General features: G+C 41.0%; 1 protein-coding gene across 2 annotated transcripts in view; it reads left to right on the top strand.

Moving 5' to 3' along the window:
- Positions 1-14,768, top strand: part of PDIA5 (protein disulfide isomerase family A member 5) — a 98,415-nt gene that overhangs the window by 61,630 nt on the left and 22,017 nt on the right. For both annotated transcript variants that reach the window (XM_062578484.1, XM_062578485.1), the window contains exons 12-14: positions 3,608-3,678; positions 4,674-4,837; positions 7,433-7,563. In XM_062578484.1, coding sequence (XP_062434468.1) covers positions 3,608-3,678; positions 4,674-4,837; positions 7,433-7,563 — 366 coding nt within the window. The remainder of the gene's footprint in view (positions 1-3,607; positions 3,679-4,673; positions 4,838-7,432; positions 7,564-14,768) is intronic.

The following is a 14,768-nucleotide window of genomic DNA, read 5'->3' as shown; positions in this document are numbered from 1 at the left end:
AGGGGGTGTGCTTATGTACATATCTTACAGTTGAGAAGGAAAGTGTGGCAGTGAGCTTGTTGTTACACTGATCCTAGAGAGGAAAGGCTTGAAATATAAAAGTTCCTCTAAAATTCCTTCTACTTGATTGCTTGTCTGTGGTGGTGGAGCAATAACTGCAACTTACCTCTCTGCTGCTCCTAGCACCTTCCTGGTATCTGTGTGCAATTTCTTGTGCTAGAAGAGAAAATGCTACTTAGCCTTTTAATTAAAGGTTTGAAACTGAAAATTATAGTTGCTTTTATTTGCAGCCTAGTCACTACAACTGCTGTAACTCCTGCAGTGAGTTCTGCAGATGTGCGCTGTTTGGTGTGTTCATTTGCCTTTCCTTGTCCGTGTGCTGCTCGCCATTTGCAAACAGCTTCACACTGTCCACGCTCGTCTCTAGCCCTGTGCTCAGGTACAGCTTCACTCTGGGCAGGACAAGTGCAGGCTGAGCTGCATCCTCTGGTCTATGGTGGGTTTCTGGTGGGAGATGACTGATCTCTTATGCTGGAACAACCTGGAGACCTTTGCTCCCCACTGCTCTGGGAGTGCAGCTGAGCTATGTGACAGCAGCCACGCAGAAGGAAGGAGCTGTTTATCTGCCTGGCTATGTACTGCAAATGAGAACATTGACTGTAAACGAACTGGGAAACAAGAACTCTTACTTCATATAGACATCCATTTTAAAAACAAGATGAGCAAGAGCCTATTTTCTACCAGATGTCCTAGCACTGATTTTTGTAAACTTTGACTTTTTTTTTCCTGTTTTGTGATGTCACTGCTTTACACTCACTCTGTATACTCTTTTTCCCTTGGGCATTGTGGAGCCTTGCAGACTTGGGTGTCCTCTGCGTGAGTGAAGCAAGATGATGTATTGAGAGATCAAGTGAATTGTCCAAAATCATTCAGGGAGCCTGCAGAGCCAGGAGCCAAGTCCAGGACTGGTTTCATCCTACATGACAGAAAGTAGCTCTTATTTTCACCTTATGGGAGCTCCTGGTGTTCTGCAAGCAGAGAATGAGGCCGCAGCCAACCTTGTGTGCAGTTCCCAGAGCTCCCTGTTGTCCCTTGGTTGCTCCCAGCAGCCTTTGACCAAGGGAGACTTAGAAGGCTTCAATGGTCACAGGAGGCTGCAAGACATCTCTGCTGTTGATTGTAACCTTCTTTCTCTGTCAGGATTGAACATATCATTTCTCTTTTTAAGTTTTTTACTTTTAATGCCAGTATGCACTTAACAAAATAACGTGTCTTCTAAGAACGCACCTATCAAAGGTGCTCACTGCAAAATCTATAGGCCTCCATCCACAATCCCCGCAGTCCTTAAGCAGCACATTGGAGCATCTGGGTTAAGGACCAGCAGGATTGTTGTTTTTTCTCCATTCTTTTTTTTATAAATGAAGAACATCTAAAACTAGAGGAGGTTAGCACAGAGGTATGCAGCTCTGCTGAACAGCATAATGTAGCATTCAGAGGAAAGGCAGTGACCTTGGATTTCATTTAAATGACTTTTTCATTGGCCTTGAGAATTTAATGGTAATTCTCAGAAGATTATTGAAAGGTAGGATAAATAATCATAGGAGAGATGAATTGATTTGCAATGTGTGGATCTGACTTCTAACTCAAATCTCTGCTCCCCTCAATGGTAGGTGAAAACAGGCAGTAGAATGTAGAAGAAGGGAATAGCAAAAATCTCTTAAAGATGGCTAGGTAAATATTTTTATTGTGGGAGAAGCTCTTGGGATTTGTTGTTCTCATTCCAGATTCAGTGGAACGTGGTGACTTTTTTGCAGACTAGAACATGATGTTGTTTTCTGTCACTGGAGAAATGAGCATTGCATGAGAAAGATTTGAGGGCATCAGTTTGTATTTAAATGTCTTTAGAAACCAGATCTTTCTTCCCCTTCTTCATGAGTGAGTAAGCTTTATGGAAGTCCGTGACGCTGTATTAATGTAATGTTCCACTTCACCTTTATTCATTTTGTGCTCTTCCCCACTTACAACAAAGTTCCGTCCTCCTAAAAGGAGAAATAAATCAATTCAGGCAGGTGTCAAAGGGAGCTGTCAGCCCATTCCAGAAAACCATATGCCTGCAAGTTTTCTGTGGGTGGCAAATAAATCATTTTCCTACCCTCTTTCTTGCTCTTAACCAAGAGCAGTGCCGAGACAGTAAGTTGTTCTCAGCCTTTTCCCACTTCTTCCCGAGTTCACCTCTGAGACTGTCACGTGAGCCCCGGCCACATGCGCTCTCCTTGCCACGTGAAAACCAAGCAAAACGTTCTCCTCCAACTCTCCCAGCCCTTCTGAGATCAGCTTGTTCTGCCACTCTACCACATGAAAACCCTGGTTTTGCTCACGAGAAGGAAGCCGGCTTTTTAATGCTACAGTCGCTATACAAGCTGCTAAGTAGCACAGACCTTAGCTAGTGTTCAAACTGGAGTTCAGTGTGGGACGAGCCATTTCGGTATTTCCCTTAATTCTCAGGTGGGATTTATAAACTTTATTCAATTCCGTGCTGCAAACGAGAGAGAACGGCACAGCGAGGGGCAGGTGAACACCTTGCGTCCGCTGGGTCGTGTCTGATTGCAGCTCTGTGCCTCCGGCGCCAGCCCTCCTGCGGGGGCCTGCGTCTGCCTGGGCTGCCCTGTCCTCCTCGGCACCGGTCCTGCGGGCGCTGCGGCGGCGTTTGGCCGGCGTGGAAGGAGCTGTGGGGGCGATGAAGGAGGCTACTGCAAAGGCCTGCGTGCAGGGTCGCGCTGTTGTTGCTCAAGCGGAGCTCCTCGTGTTGACTGAAACCTCACCCGCTCCTGAACACGGGTCTTGCCTGGAAGCCTTGGAAGGAATTGTACCAGATGACAGCAGTTTAATTTACACCCAAATAACTTATTTTAAATCTGTTTTTCTCACTTATGCATTCATTTAACTTTATTGTAATGTCAGCACTTAGCAATGAAGTAATGGGAGATCTCTGGAGAACTTCGCGCAAGCGAGAAAGCACCATTATCTCAGTTTTACAGGCCTTGCTTATGTTGAGAACATATGTGGTGGTGTAATTACACTGATGTGATTAAATCAGTGCAAATCCTTACTACAGGGACATGCTGCACCAATATAAAGTAGGGCTTATTATCAGTGCAGTTTAATTCAAATTACATTACCTAATTAAGCTATGCTAGTATAAGCCTCAGCTTAAATTGAGCAAATCACGTGAGAGTTTGTGTTGTTTTTATTTAATGCAGATAAAATTTGAAAACTGAAATAGGTGAGGTTGTCTTACCCAAGAGCATGCTAGGAGTAATGGACTTGATGAGTATTGTGTTCGTATTACATACTGGTAGGGAAAGTGTGGTGTGAATGCAGGGGGCTTTATTATTTTTTAAATAAATTAAATTCTTTGTTTAAGCTGTAGTGACTACTTTAGTATGATTTAGGATCATTTCCAAAGCTTTACAAATGAGTCAAGTAAATCATACTAAATTCCAGTAAATCTCTACCACATGGTTTTGGATTTTGATAATGACTGGATGAGTTAATGAGTAACCATGGCGCATACAATTTAATTGGGTATATCTTCCTTTTTTGGCAGGGTGTGGACACTGTAAGAAAATGAAACCAGAATATGAGAAAGCTGCAGAGTTTCTCCATGTAGCCAGTGATGTAAGCTAATTTTCTTTATTATATCCTTCGTATAATTAGTAATAAATAACTGTAGTAGTAAAAGTGACTTTTCTCCATACAACAAATTCAGTTGTTCTCATCCTCCCACAGGACCCTTCAAAATGTGCTTCCAAAGTATAGTCTCATTGGTAATGCATGAGCCCTGCCAAAGTTTTAGAAAGAACATTCTGTCTTGAACGAAAACAAAATCGAAAATGTTTATGTATTCTGCTGTAGGCCTTATACATAATATGATCAAATCCAAAATGGATTTTTTTCTCTTATTTAAAGACAGTGAGTGTGAAGAAACATAGGGTTTTATTTATGAATTAAAATTGAGGGGAAAAAAAACCAAAGGAGGTCCATCCTTCTTTCAGATATCCTGGTCTTATGGTTGTGTCACTGCATTAGCTTCGTCATAAGTGCTTGATCAGCACGACTGGGGGGAGAACAGAGGCCCAGTAACGTGATTATTACTCTTATTGATTCAGTCTTATTCTGCATGTGCCACGAAGGAACGGAAATGGAAACGGAATTATCTCCCCCGAACTTTAGGGAAGAACAGATGAATTGTATCCTAGGAATATCTCTTATCCATTGACTGTAAAGGTGGCTGATGTAGAGATGCCTGCAAGTTAGGGAAGGGTGGATTTGTCTTGAAATAAACTTTTAACAATACTTCTTTCTCTGGAAGAAGCGGATGAATTTGATGGGAGGGAGTGCCGCTCCCAGGAGCAGCTCTTAGGCTCTTACAAAGTGACTTATGTGACAGGGAAATCTCCTCAGAAAACAGGAAGAGAACAGGTAATACATCGGCGTGACTGTTATATTGACGTCACTGGATATCCCTGGTGTTGCATTCTCCGTCTGTGTCTTTCTTTGCAACTGTAGTGTGTGTCTGAGAAAGTGAAGACACCTAAGTTGTAAGTGATCGCCCTGGAGCATGCGGTTGTGAGTGTGTTGCTGTGATTTACGGGTGGTGGTTTCTCTTTTAGAGTCCAGGTGTCCTTGCAGCAGTAGATGCTACTGTCAACAAGGCACTAGCAGAAAGATACCACATCTCAGGATTTCCTACTTTGAAGTATTTTAAGGATGGAGAGGAGAAATACACTCTGCCACACCTCAGAACAAAGAAGAAGATCATTGACTGGCTGCTAAAGTAAGTATTAAGAGTCTGAGATAGTATTCAGGTCCCTGGCTATTGGCTCCTGAAGACTGCTTTTGCAAGGAAGTAAATCTTAAACCTGGCTTCATCGACTGCTTAAATCCCTTGCTAACAAAAACAAATTGAATTCCAGTATTCAAAGCCATACAAACATGTATGATAATTATGGTCTTTAATATACCAAATCCTTTATTTGCCTTGGGGTTTTTCATAGCTGTCCTGGTAATTTTTTCCCAAAATAAATATTCGTCAAATATACCCTAAGCCTCTCTCTGGAGAAGGAATGCCAATGGCTCTGAAAAATAAACAGAGCATTTCTTGTTCACTCTTTATATTAAGCGGCAGATTTCACTATTTAGCTACTTAATTTTTGTAGTTGTACTTTCCCTCTCCAGCAATTTCAGAGTCAATGCATAGACAACCAGCTACGTGGGACTGAAGGAAAGCCACTGAGACCAACAAAACAGCACCTTTGTATACTTCCCAGCTTTTCCTGGGAGGTGTGTTATAACTATGTTTGTACGATAAAAATAATCTTATTTCAAAGAGGAAAATTGCTGGCATAATTTTCTCTTTTGAGTATTTTGGAATGAAATATGTACTTTGTTTAAGCACTGTAAGGATAGTATTTTCCATGTTATTCAATGAAAATAACTGCATCTGTGTTTTGTGACATTTTAAAGTCATTTCAACCATTAAATGCAGTTGGAGGAATATAATCATAATTTTTCCACATCCCTATTTGGTTTTGTTTGTTCTTCTTTTGTTGTTTTCTTTTAATCTACTTCTCCAAGTGCCTCAAATCAGGTAAGAGATCTAGCCTGGGAGCATCTTTGTAGCATGTTAGGAAGTTTTATCTGCTTTTTACATTTGGACCCAGCATTCCCTTGGCCACTTTGCTTATTCAGGCTCTAGGATGTTTTGTCAGTAATGGATATTAATCCCCATTGTATTTTCCCTAGTCATTTGCTGGAGCATTTTGAGTGCTAGCTAATGTGTGTTGGGCTAGGCAGCCAGACTGATACTGTGTGTTCACGCTGGTGATCTATGCTCCGTAGCTGAGGTTTTTCTCCAGTGGGCTAAGCAGAGCTTGTGCATAGTTTTCTAGGTAAAGAAGCAGTGATGAGGAAGGCAGCGGTGGTGAACTTTTCCATGTCCAGCTGTGTCACTGCAAGACTTCTGTCTACAGCCTCAGACAGTCAGTAACACAGGGAGAAATATGGGCATATCTCCTACCCTAAGCACTAGCCACTCTTCCAACTAGAGACAGAAATAAGGATATCCGTATAAGAATAAGGAATAAAGGAGAGAGAGGCTGTTTATTTGCTGACCTGGGGTAAAATTGTCACAGCTCCACTGCAGCTGATGAAAAAAAGGGATGCATCTGGGGTGCAAGGTGGAAACAAAGTTATATTTGTGGAAAAACCTCTCTAGAGTGGTGTAGTCACAGCAGTACAGATTTTGGGTTTGGTTCCCAGTCCGTCTGTGGTGTCTGTACTCTGCAGTGCCTCACTACGCTGTTAGCGGTAGCAGGGTAGCTGGTTTCAAGCCAGCTTGGGGAGGTCTGTGTGAGATGAAATCACATCTCTGACTGTAGCTGCAGTCAGTGATAGCTCACACCAAATGTGTTCGTGGGGCGATTCAGACCAACTGTCCTATTCTTTTTGCTAATCAGGGGCAAATCAATATTGATGGATGTCCAACAAATGGCCTTGAATGAAGCTTTAAAATTTGATGTTTTCTCCACTTAATTTTTATGTCCCTGATACAACTTTAAATGATGTCATTCAAAGTGACAGGAAAGTCTGAAAAGCTAATTTATTACCAAGGCAACATAGGAAGGTCTTTATACTTTGGCTCTATTCTGATGCTTTTATATAAGTAATCACTTATTTAAGATACAGCAGGAATGAATTTAATGAATCTGAGACACGTCTGTGAGCTGGTGAATAGCCAAAGTTCTGTTAGAGGTGCTCTAGATGTACAGCATTGCTCTGATCTAGTCAGTATGTGCAGTCATAATTGAAAACCTGGCATTCTCTTTATCAAGATAAAAAAAAAAAAAAATCCAGTTCTGTTACCCTCCATCTTCCAAATGGAATAATACTGATTTTTGTATCCAAACTTTAATATTTGAATTCAAGAGAAGGTCATGAAATTCTTTATAGAAGTTTGCATGATAGTGATAGAGAGTGTGCAGCGAATGTTTGAAGGGAAGATGCTGCCCTGTATCAGCTGCCTTTTGATTCCCCCTGCCTGCTGTTCTTAGTTCATACTATGGACAAAGTGATACAGGAGCAATGTTCTTTCTGCCAGATAACAGATGTAATATAGGAAATCTTTATTCTGCAATCTGATATGCCTGAGTAGGCTCACTTAAATTGTATTTTTACTGACTTACAGAAATTAACACATAGCATTTTTTGTTGTTACCTGGCATTGGAAATATTGAGCACCTTTTTTTCTACTGCAGAGGCACCCTGAAAGTTTATTCTACCTTGCTTTTCTCGTAGTGGCTATGACCGCATTGCAATGCCTCTTCGCTTTCAGAAACGCTTTCAAACCAATCTCACTCTCCATCTTCTCTAGTCCTGAAGCACCACCTCCGCCTGAGCCTGCATGGGAAGAAAAACAAACTAGTGTTATCCACCTTGCTGGAGAAGATTTCAGGGAGTCCTTGAAGAAGAAGAAGCACACCCTTGTCATGTTCTATGCCCCATGTGAGTAGAAACCTCTCCATGTGGTCTGGGTTTGATTAAACCATACAGCTTATAAATACTGAATTAATTTACTCATTGTCCCGAGACTGCATAGGAGTAAAAAGCCAATTCTGAATGTAACTGCGTGGGACCATCCTTGACACTATTGTATGAATCTTTTTAAATGAGAAGCAAAACAATGTACAGTGTTTATTTAAAGAATTACTGTGCTAATGCAGACACTAAAGCAGGCAGGGAAACAAAAAGCAAATGAATGTATTTTCCTTTGCTGCATTTTATGGTCCACATCACAAAATGTGATCCATAATAATAGTACAATGGACACACAGAGCCTGGCTCATTAGTGCAGCACTTCAGTAATGAAATCAATATAGTGGTGCAGAGAGAATCAGTCCCCCACAGGCTGAGAACAAATTTTGATGGAACTTTGTTAGTAATAAATCTACATTTAAATCACCACCTGGATTATGGGCATAGCTTCCCCCTTCCAAACTGTTTTGCATACATCACCCACACACTCTCTTCTTGAAGTTTCTGAGCATATTTCCAGTGTAGTTTTGAATCAAGCCCTTTATAAGTTAAGTGAATGTGAGGAAAATGATTCTCTCCCCTTTCATTTTAAATGACTTTTTTAGATATATGCTATATGCAGGTACCATTTTCCTCTGGATATTCTCTCTGATTCTCATGGTACTACTTAAACTAGAAAAAATGTCTCGTCTCTTTTTCTGTATTGTCCTAGAGGACAGCAGGTTCAATCCAGGCTCTTTACTTTTGATGGGACTGTCAAAGGGAGAAGATAAATCTGGCACTTGATAGTAAATAGGTTAATTTCACATGGAAAAAAAATGCTTCCCTATCACATGACCATCCCTGCAATTCACTGATAACCTTTAGGCAGCAATTACTAACTTGTTCCTGTAAAAACGAAAGAGTTTTCCAGAAAGGGAGAAGAGGCTCAAGTCCTTAATTTTTAATCAGTCAGCCTTTTATTTTGCTTCTCTGTTAGAGAATTAAACATGAATGCTTTTGGGCTTCTGCAAAGCCCTGCTGGATGTGGGATGTGGAGAAGAAGGGAGGGGTAGAATTCAGAAGGGAGATTTCTGGAAGGTTGTAAAAGAAAAGGGAAAGGGACTTAAACCTGTCTCAGCTCCAGTTCCCACCATCTATTGACTAAAAATTGCCCATGTGCCAAGAATTTCTGATTCATGGAGCTTAACTGGTTAAGAGCAAGTTGTAGCTTCAAAATCAAATGATTGTATGCTAAATGGCAAGAGTTAGAAATGTGCTGTCTCTTGAGTTCTCTTTATCCAATGAGCCATTTTCCATGGAGAAGAGAGAGCTCTTACTCCTCTGTTGTTCTTCAGCTGCATCTCTTTAACACAGTTAAGATTTTTGTCTTGTCTTTTCTTTTAATGGACAGTGCTTATAAGTGCAATGAATATATAGCTCTCTAGGGTTGAAAGCATGCGTCAACTTGCCTGTTGGGCAAATTATGACAGCATTGTTTAAAGGCTGAATTCCACCCTTACGCCAGGAGGAGTGAATAAAGATCAGGCTTGCCCTGTGTGTACTAATGCGCTGTAAGAGCAAGATTTGCATGATGTGAGAAAGTTGGGTTCATTGAAACTGCCCTTCAGGCATGTTCTTCCTGCACTGTTTTGGATATAGTGCTGCATGAGATCACCTATATACAAGACAGAAGTGTTAACTGAAAACACCACTTCTCGACTTCCTGTAACTCCAAAGACAGTATTGCTGTTGTGCTGTCTGTATGTGGGACACGATGTGTCAAACTTGCTCTCTGTAAATTTGAGAGAGCCTGTGTGCAAAGCATAACGTGTACACACACACAAACACTGGAGTGCATCAAACCTGTTCTTTTTTGGATGCTGTGGGAAGTAGGAAATGAATATTTTAAGTCTCTGGTTTCTGTGAAATAATTATTAATGCAGTAGAACAGTACAAATCATTCTATTTTTCTACTTTTCTGCAGTGGTAATATGTCTCCTGCTAAATTTGATAATTAGCTTTTGTTTACCGTATTCTCAATCCTGAGACCTCTTGGAGCTTACATTGCCAATTAGTCTTAACTTGCTTATTTTAGTGCAGAAGGAACACTGCTAAAATTGCCAGGTCCCATTATATCCAGTAATTTTCTTTTTCTATTCAGATCCACATCTTAGGTCAATGCAGACTCACAGTATGTTACTACATTCACTTGTGACTCTCTGGCAGTATTTGTTACACTTACACATATGCTGAGATATTTTAAGATTGGGGAGGTGTATGCGTGCATATATAAAGTATGTTTATATATAAATATTTATGCTAAGAAATGTATCTCTCATCTGTCATTAGAATTTAAAGCAGTAAGGTGAATATTTTGAACTTTTTAAAGCTTTCGGTTAGTGACAAACCTTTAGGGAAAGGCCACTGATTTATCTTACATGTGAATTAAAATGAGATCTGGCTTTTCTGTGGCAACTTCCAACCCAAATCACTTAGTTTGTATAAGAGAACCATCAATCTACTGCTGTGCAGGTAACTCTGGACTGAACTGAGTGATGCTTTAATGCTACTGAGCAGTGCTTCACAGTGATTTAGTCCAGAGGAAAATACTGCTGTATCCAGCTGGAAAAGATGGAGAAGTTGTTAGTCCATCACCCTGAACATGGTCAAAGCATAAAGATTAAATCTGGTGCTTGAGGAGTCTTTTAGGGACTCTGAATATGAATCAAAACCCTTGAAATCACTGGAAAAAATCCCACTGCCATGGACTTAGCACCCACAGAGAATAACGCTCCTGATTTCATGTTGCATCCTTCCCCGATAGCATTTCCAGGCACTATAATGCCTGTTTTGAGGCAAGGGGCAGCAGTAAAGGCAGTTGGTCACTACTAACTTGGGACAAAATGCTAGCTGCAGAATAGCTGATGCTGCTTGTGCCAATAACTGCCTTTGACCTGATCTTCATCCTAGGATCCCTTGATTTGGTCTGTATCCTCTGTGGCTGCCACCGAGGTGGGCACCCTGCCATGCAGGCTAGTGGCGTGCACTGGTGCTTGTCACTGCTTCTCAGGGCTGGCAGCATTTGTGCTGCACAGCACAAGGTCTAGATCTTCTCTGGATCCGTGCGGCCCTTGTGGTCCTTAGATGCAATTCTCTTCCCCATCCCTCAGCCCTGAGTTCAAAACCCCTGCAATAATAAGAGAGCAATGTCGTAATCTGCTAAAACGAGTTACGGTGCCACAGGCACGTGTTATGTGTCCTGTTGCCTGTGTGAAGGGTTTGAGGGGCATTTGAGAGCACCAGGCTTGTTGCACTGGCATTTGAGAGATGTTTTAGGAGATGTCCAAACTTTAAGGGACATGGGTCTATATTACCTCTGTAGACCTGCTCTTGGAGTAGCAGATGCCACCTGCTACAAGTCTCTTTTTGTAACTGATTGACTTGGTCCAGAAAAGAGCAGAGAAGCCAATTAGTCTTGAGTTTGGTTTGATGTGCTCACGCAGCCTAGTATGTTGGCTTTTGGGGGCTGTGGACCAAATCAGGAAGTTGGCCAAACTGATGAAACTAGATCCAGCCCAGAGAAGTATAATATTAGACCCCAGGCTTACCCAGCTGAGCCTAGAAACGAGAGCACTGTACTCTATGGTGCTGTGTCCGGTGCTTATTTCAAGACCTGCAGCATTAAATGCATAGGGGTCTAATCTGACCAGTTTGAATTGGTGCTACTTCTGGGGTCAAAGGGCTGGCTTTTCCTTCTTGTTTCTCTTATGTCCTCACTGTTAATTCATGTAGTCTATCTGAATGTGTTTTGTTCCCTGCATTTTTACTTTCGTATGGGCTCTCTCCACTCCTTTACCCTGGATAATTAAGACTTGACTTTGCCAGTGCTTTAGATTTTAACCTGCTCCTGATGTAGCACTGAGAACTGCAAAATGGGAGGAATCAGTTTGCGGTCAGTTGTCAGAATCACAAAGGGCAAAGAAATTGCAGTAAATAAAGTGTCTGTTGTGTTGGGGATGTTTTTGCTGCATTACTCAAACTGAATTAACAAAAAAGTTGTAATTGAGTGAATCTAGGTCGTCATTTTTCAGTGAAATAGAGAAATGCAAATTGTTCAAGGTTGGACTAAGCAATCTCTATCCCTCCCATCCTCAGCAATTTGTTGATTCTAGGAACAGCACTAGAGTTTCAAATTTAAAGGGTGGGGTTTTTACCCTTTCTATCTATTACCATTTTCTGTTTAAAAAAATAATAAAAAAAAAAAAGCTGTCTGGTGGTGATTGTTCTTAAGAATTAAGAGCAACATGAAAACATGCTTTATTATTTAGTGTCAAGAGAGCTACCTCCAGTGATGCTACAAATGAATCACCTGTGTCAGGAGCAGTAGTTGTATCAGAATAGAATCCAGTAATTAGCAGATCTGAATGATGGTAGAGTTGCTTGTTTTATTTAATTGGATACTTTTAGGGGAAGATCTTTGTGCCGAGCAAATGCATTCAGTTTCTAGTTTTGTAAAAACGCAAGGTAAGTGTTCTTAAAAATAAAAATTTTCAGCAGCAATGAGAAATAATAAGGGGGAAAATGCTTCCCTTTTGTGGTTTGTAAGGACAACGGTTGCCAATGTTATTAACTTGCCAAATGACTTCAATTTGTAGGACTCAACAGTGCTCACAGAATGGATATTTTTAATAAATACTTTGTTGCTGGGAGCTGCTTTCTGGTTTACCTCTCTGTTCAGCAGCAAAACTTTCATTTTGCTTGAAATTATTTTTGTCAGCTGGAAAAGGTTATTCTCTGCAGCCTGACCCACAGGGGTTATGCAAAGAACACCCAGGATATAAACCTTACTGAGGATGTTTTTAATGGGGTATTTTTGTATTGAGTTAGTGGCTGTGCAGTGACAAATAGCAGTGCAATTAGGACATGTATCTCTCCTTGGCTCTTTGTTTAACTTTTTTGTATGCTTTTTCTTTTAAGGGTGGAAGAAATGAATGAGGGCACTTTATCTATTTTGTACCTGATGGCATTGCAAAAGAATTTAGAAGGATGATTGAATATTAGAAAAAAAAAAAAAAAAAAAAAAAAGGTATTGTTTTGACAAAAAATAAACTTTGTTTTTTGACTCCAAGTCAAGTAGGAATCTTGAGAGAGAGACATCATCACTGTCTGATAGATATTATTGTGGATAGCAAACAGTAAGAAATCAGATAGGGAACATTTTTTTTTTTTTTTGTCCAAACTGTAAATCAGCCCTTCCCATCCCTGTGCATCTCAGCAGTAGTGCATAAAATGCTGAGAGCTACAGCAATGTCCATTAATTTTTACCCACAGGTTTTGTTAAAAATATTGTTCATCCTGGTACTCTGTTCTTGTGACATGATATTCTCCTTCTATCTTTTTGCAGAAGAAGACTTCCTAGTTTCTTCTGTCTGGGTTATGCATCGAGGAATATATAACATCAGAGCACTTAGCTGAGAGTCCATGCTAGAGTGGATTACACTGGGTGCACAGCATGTGCAGATAGTATTTTGGTTATTAATGCTAACAGGCAGGTCCTGTTTGATCCTCCAGCCCTACTGGCTTCTAACATGCACCGGTAAAAAAGCTTTACTTGAGAAAGCAGTAGTGTTTCCTTTTCCTTCCTCTCATTTTGAAATAGGCTACGACAAAGCTGACAGCACCCAATCTCTGCCTTCCTGCCTTTGCACCGCTTGCAGGAAGGTTTGGTAAGATTAGCTTGTGTTCTGGCAAATCCCGACTGCTGCAACGAAGCAGAATAATTTAGAGTGACCATGAGGCTCCAGCCAGTGCCTGTGCCCAAGTTCACCAGTTGAGGTCTCAGCGTTTAGAGTCGATCTAGATGGCATAATTTTATGGGAAGGGAGCACAGAGAGGCTAAAATGTGTGGTAGTTAATAGACACAGTTGTACTGAACTGCAACACTTGTTTGAATGATCTCCCAGCAATCTCTGAACGAAGGAGCGACACAAAGCCAGTATCCCGTAACAGCCTCCGAGTGGCTCACAACAAGCAGTTTTCCCTTCATTTGCAAACACATCTTGTTAAGTTTTCATTAAAAAGATCTATCAGAGAGTAGGAGCAAAATGTGCATGCTTGTAAATGAAGCTTAAGCTATCAAAAATTATTTAAAACATGCTGAACAAAAATAATTCATTTTGAGGCAAAAACCCTTGCAGGAAGGATTTTCTGGTTGTTGACTGAGGGAGAAGGTAGGTCTGAACCTTCTGATAATGAGGCTTCAAATCCTGCGTGGGCTGGCGTTGCAGAATGTCAGTTTGTTAGCTCTGCTGGCTCCTGGTTTCTCTCATGTATTAGTGGTGCTCTCGCTGCAGGCTCTTTCTAGCAACGTGTCTTCCCATCGGTGTAAACAGTGCTGATGCTACAGAGCCCATTAACAGGCTGGTTTTGATAACGAATGAATTTATCTCTGGTGGTCTCTGCAATCAGGCTGTCAGAGCTGCTGCTAGCCCTAATTCTTGTGTTGAGGATATTAATTAGTACCAGGTTTTAATCATTCTTAACTGAGAAGTTGAGGCACTTCACTGGCCTGCACATAACTGTGGCAGAAGTGCTCAGAGTAGAGACTAGCTGTAAAACTGGAGTTACCACTGCTATCCTCAGCTTTGTTGGCTGGTGACAGAGTTGATCTGGAAAATCCTGATGTTCTGGGATTGACATGTTATTTTTCTTCTGGATGTAACTATTGCTCTTAACCCTCAGTCTGGTGGTTGCTTGCTATACAGCTTTGCATCTTAAAGGATTGGTTGGTGCCAAGTGCCATTTGTTTTCATGTTACTTGTAATTCACTGCAGTGAGTTGTAGCCTTGCCTTTTTCAGTAGGTAGTCCAGGGGTTTGGATCTGGATCTTTCCCCTCTTCTCACCTTTGCAGTTTGCCCTGTTCTGATGATTGATGCTGTTGTTCATGTCTAAGGCATGTCTAAGATTTGGGTTTACATATCCCTCTTCTCTATATATCCAAAATGGGCTACAGAAGAGTAGCACAGAGAGAGTGCATAGGTGTGTTTTTTATGCAGTGCATATTATGTTCAATCTGTGAATGAGTATTCTTCAAGAGCTAAGGAAATTCAACAACCGGTAGGTGATTTCTCTGCCTATTTCATGCCACGCGAACTTCTGACTAAGTAGGATTTTGGAGACCGGTACGAGGGGT

The sequence above is a fragment of the Rhea pennata genome, chromosome 6, assembly GCF_028389875.1.
Source record: "Rhea pennata isolate bPtePen1 chromosome 6, bPtePen1.pri, whole genome shotgun sequence".
Taxonomy (NCBI): Eukaryota; Metazoa; Chordata; class Aves; order Rheiformes; family Rheidae; genus Rhea; species Rhea pennata.
This window is presented reverse-complemented; position numbering and strand designations above follow the sequence as displayed.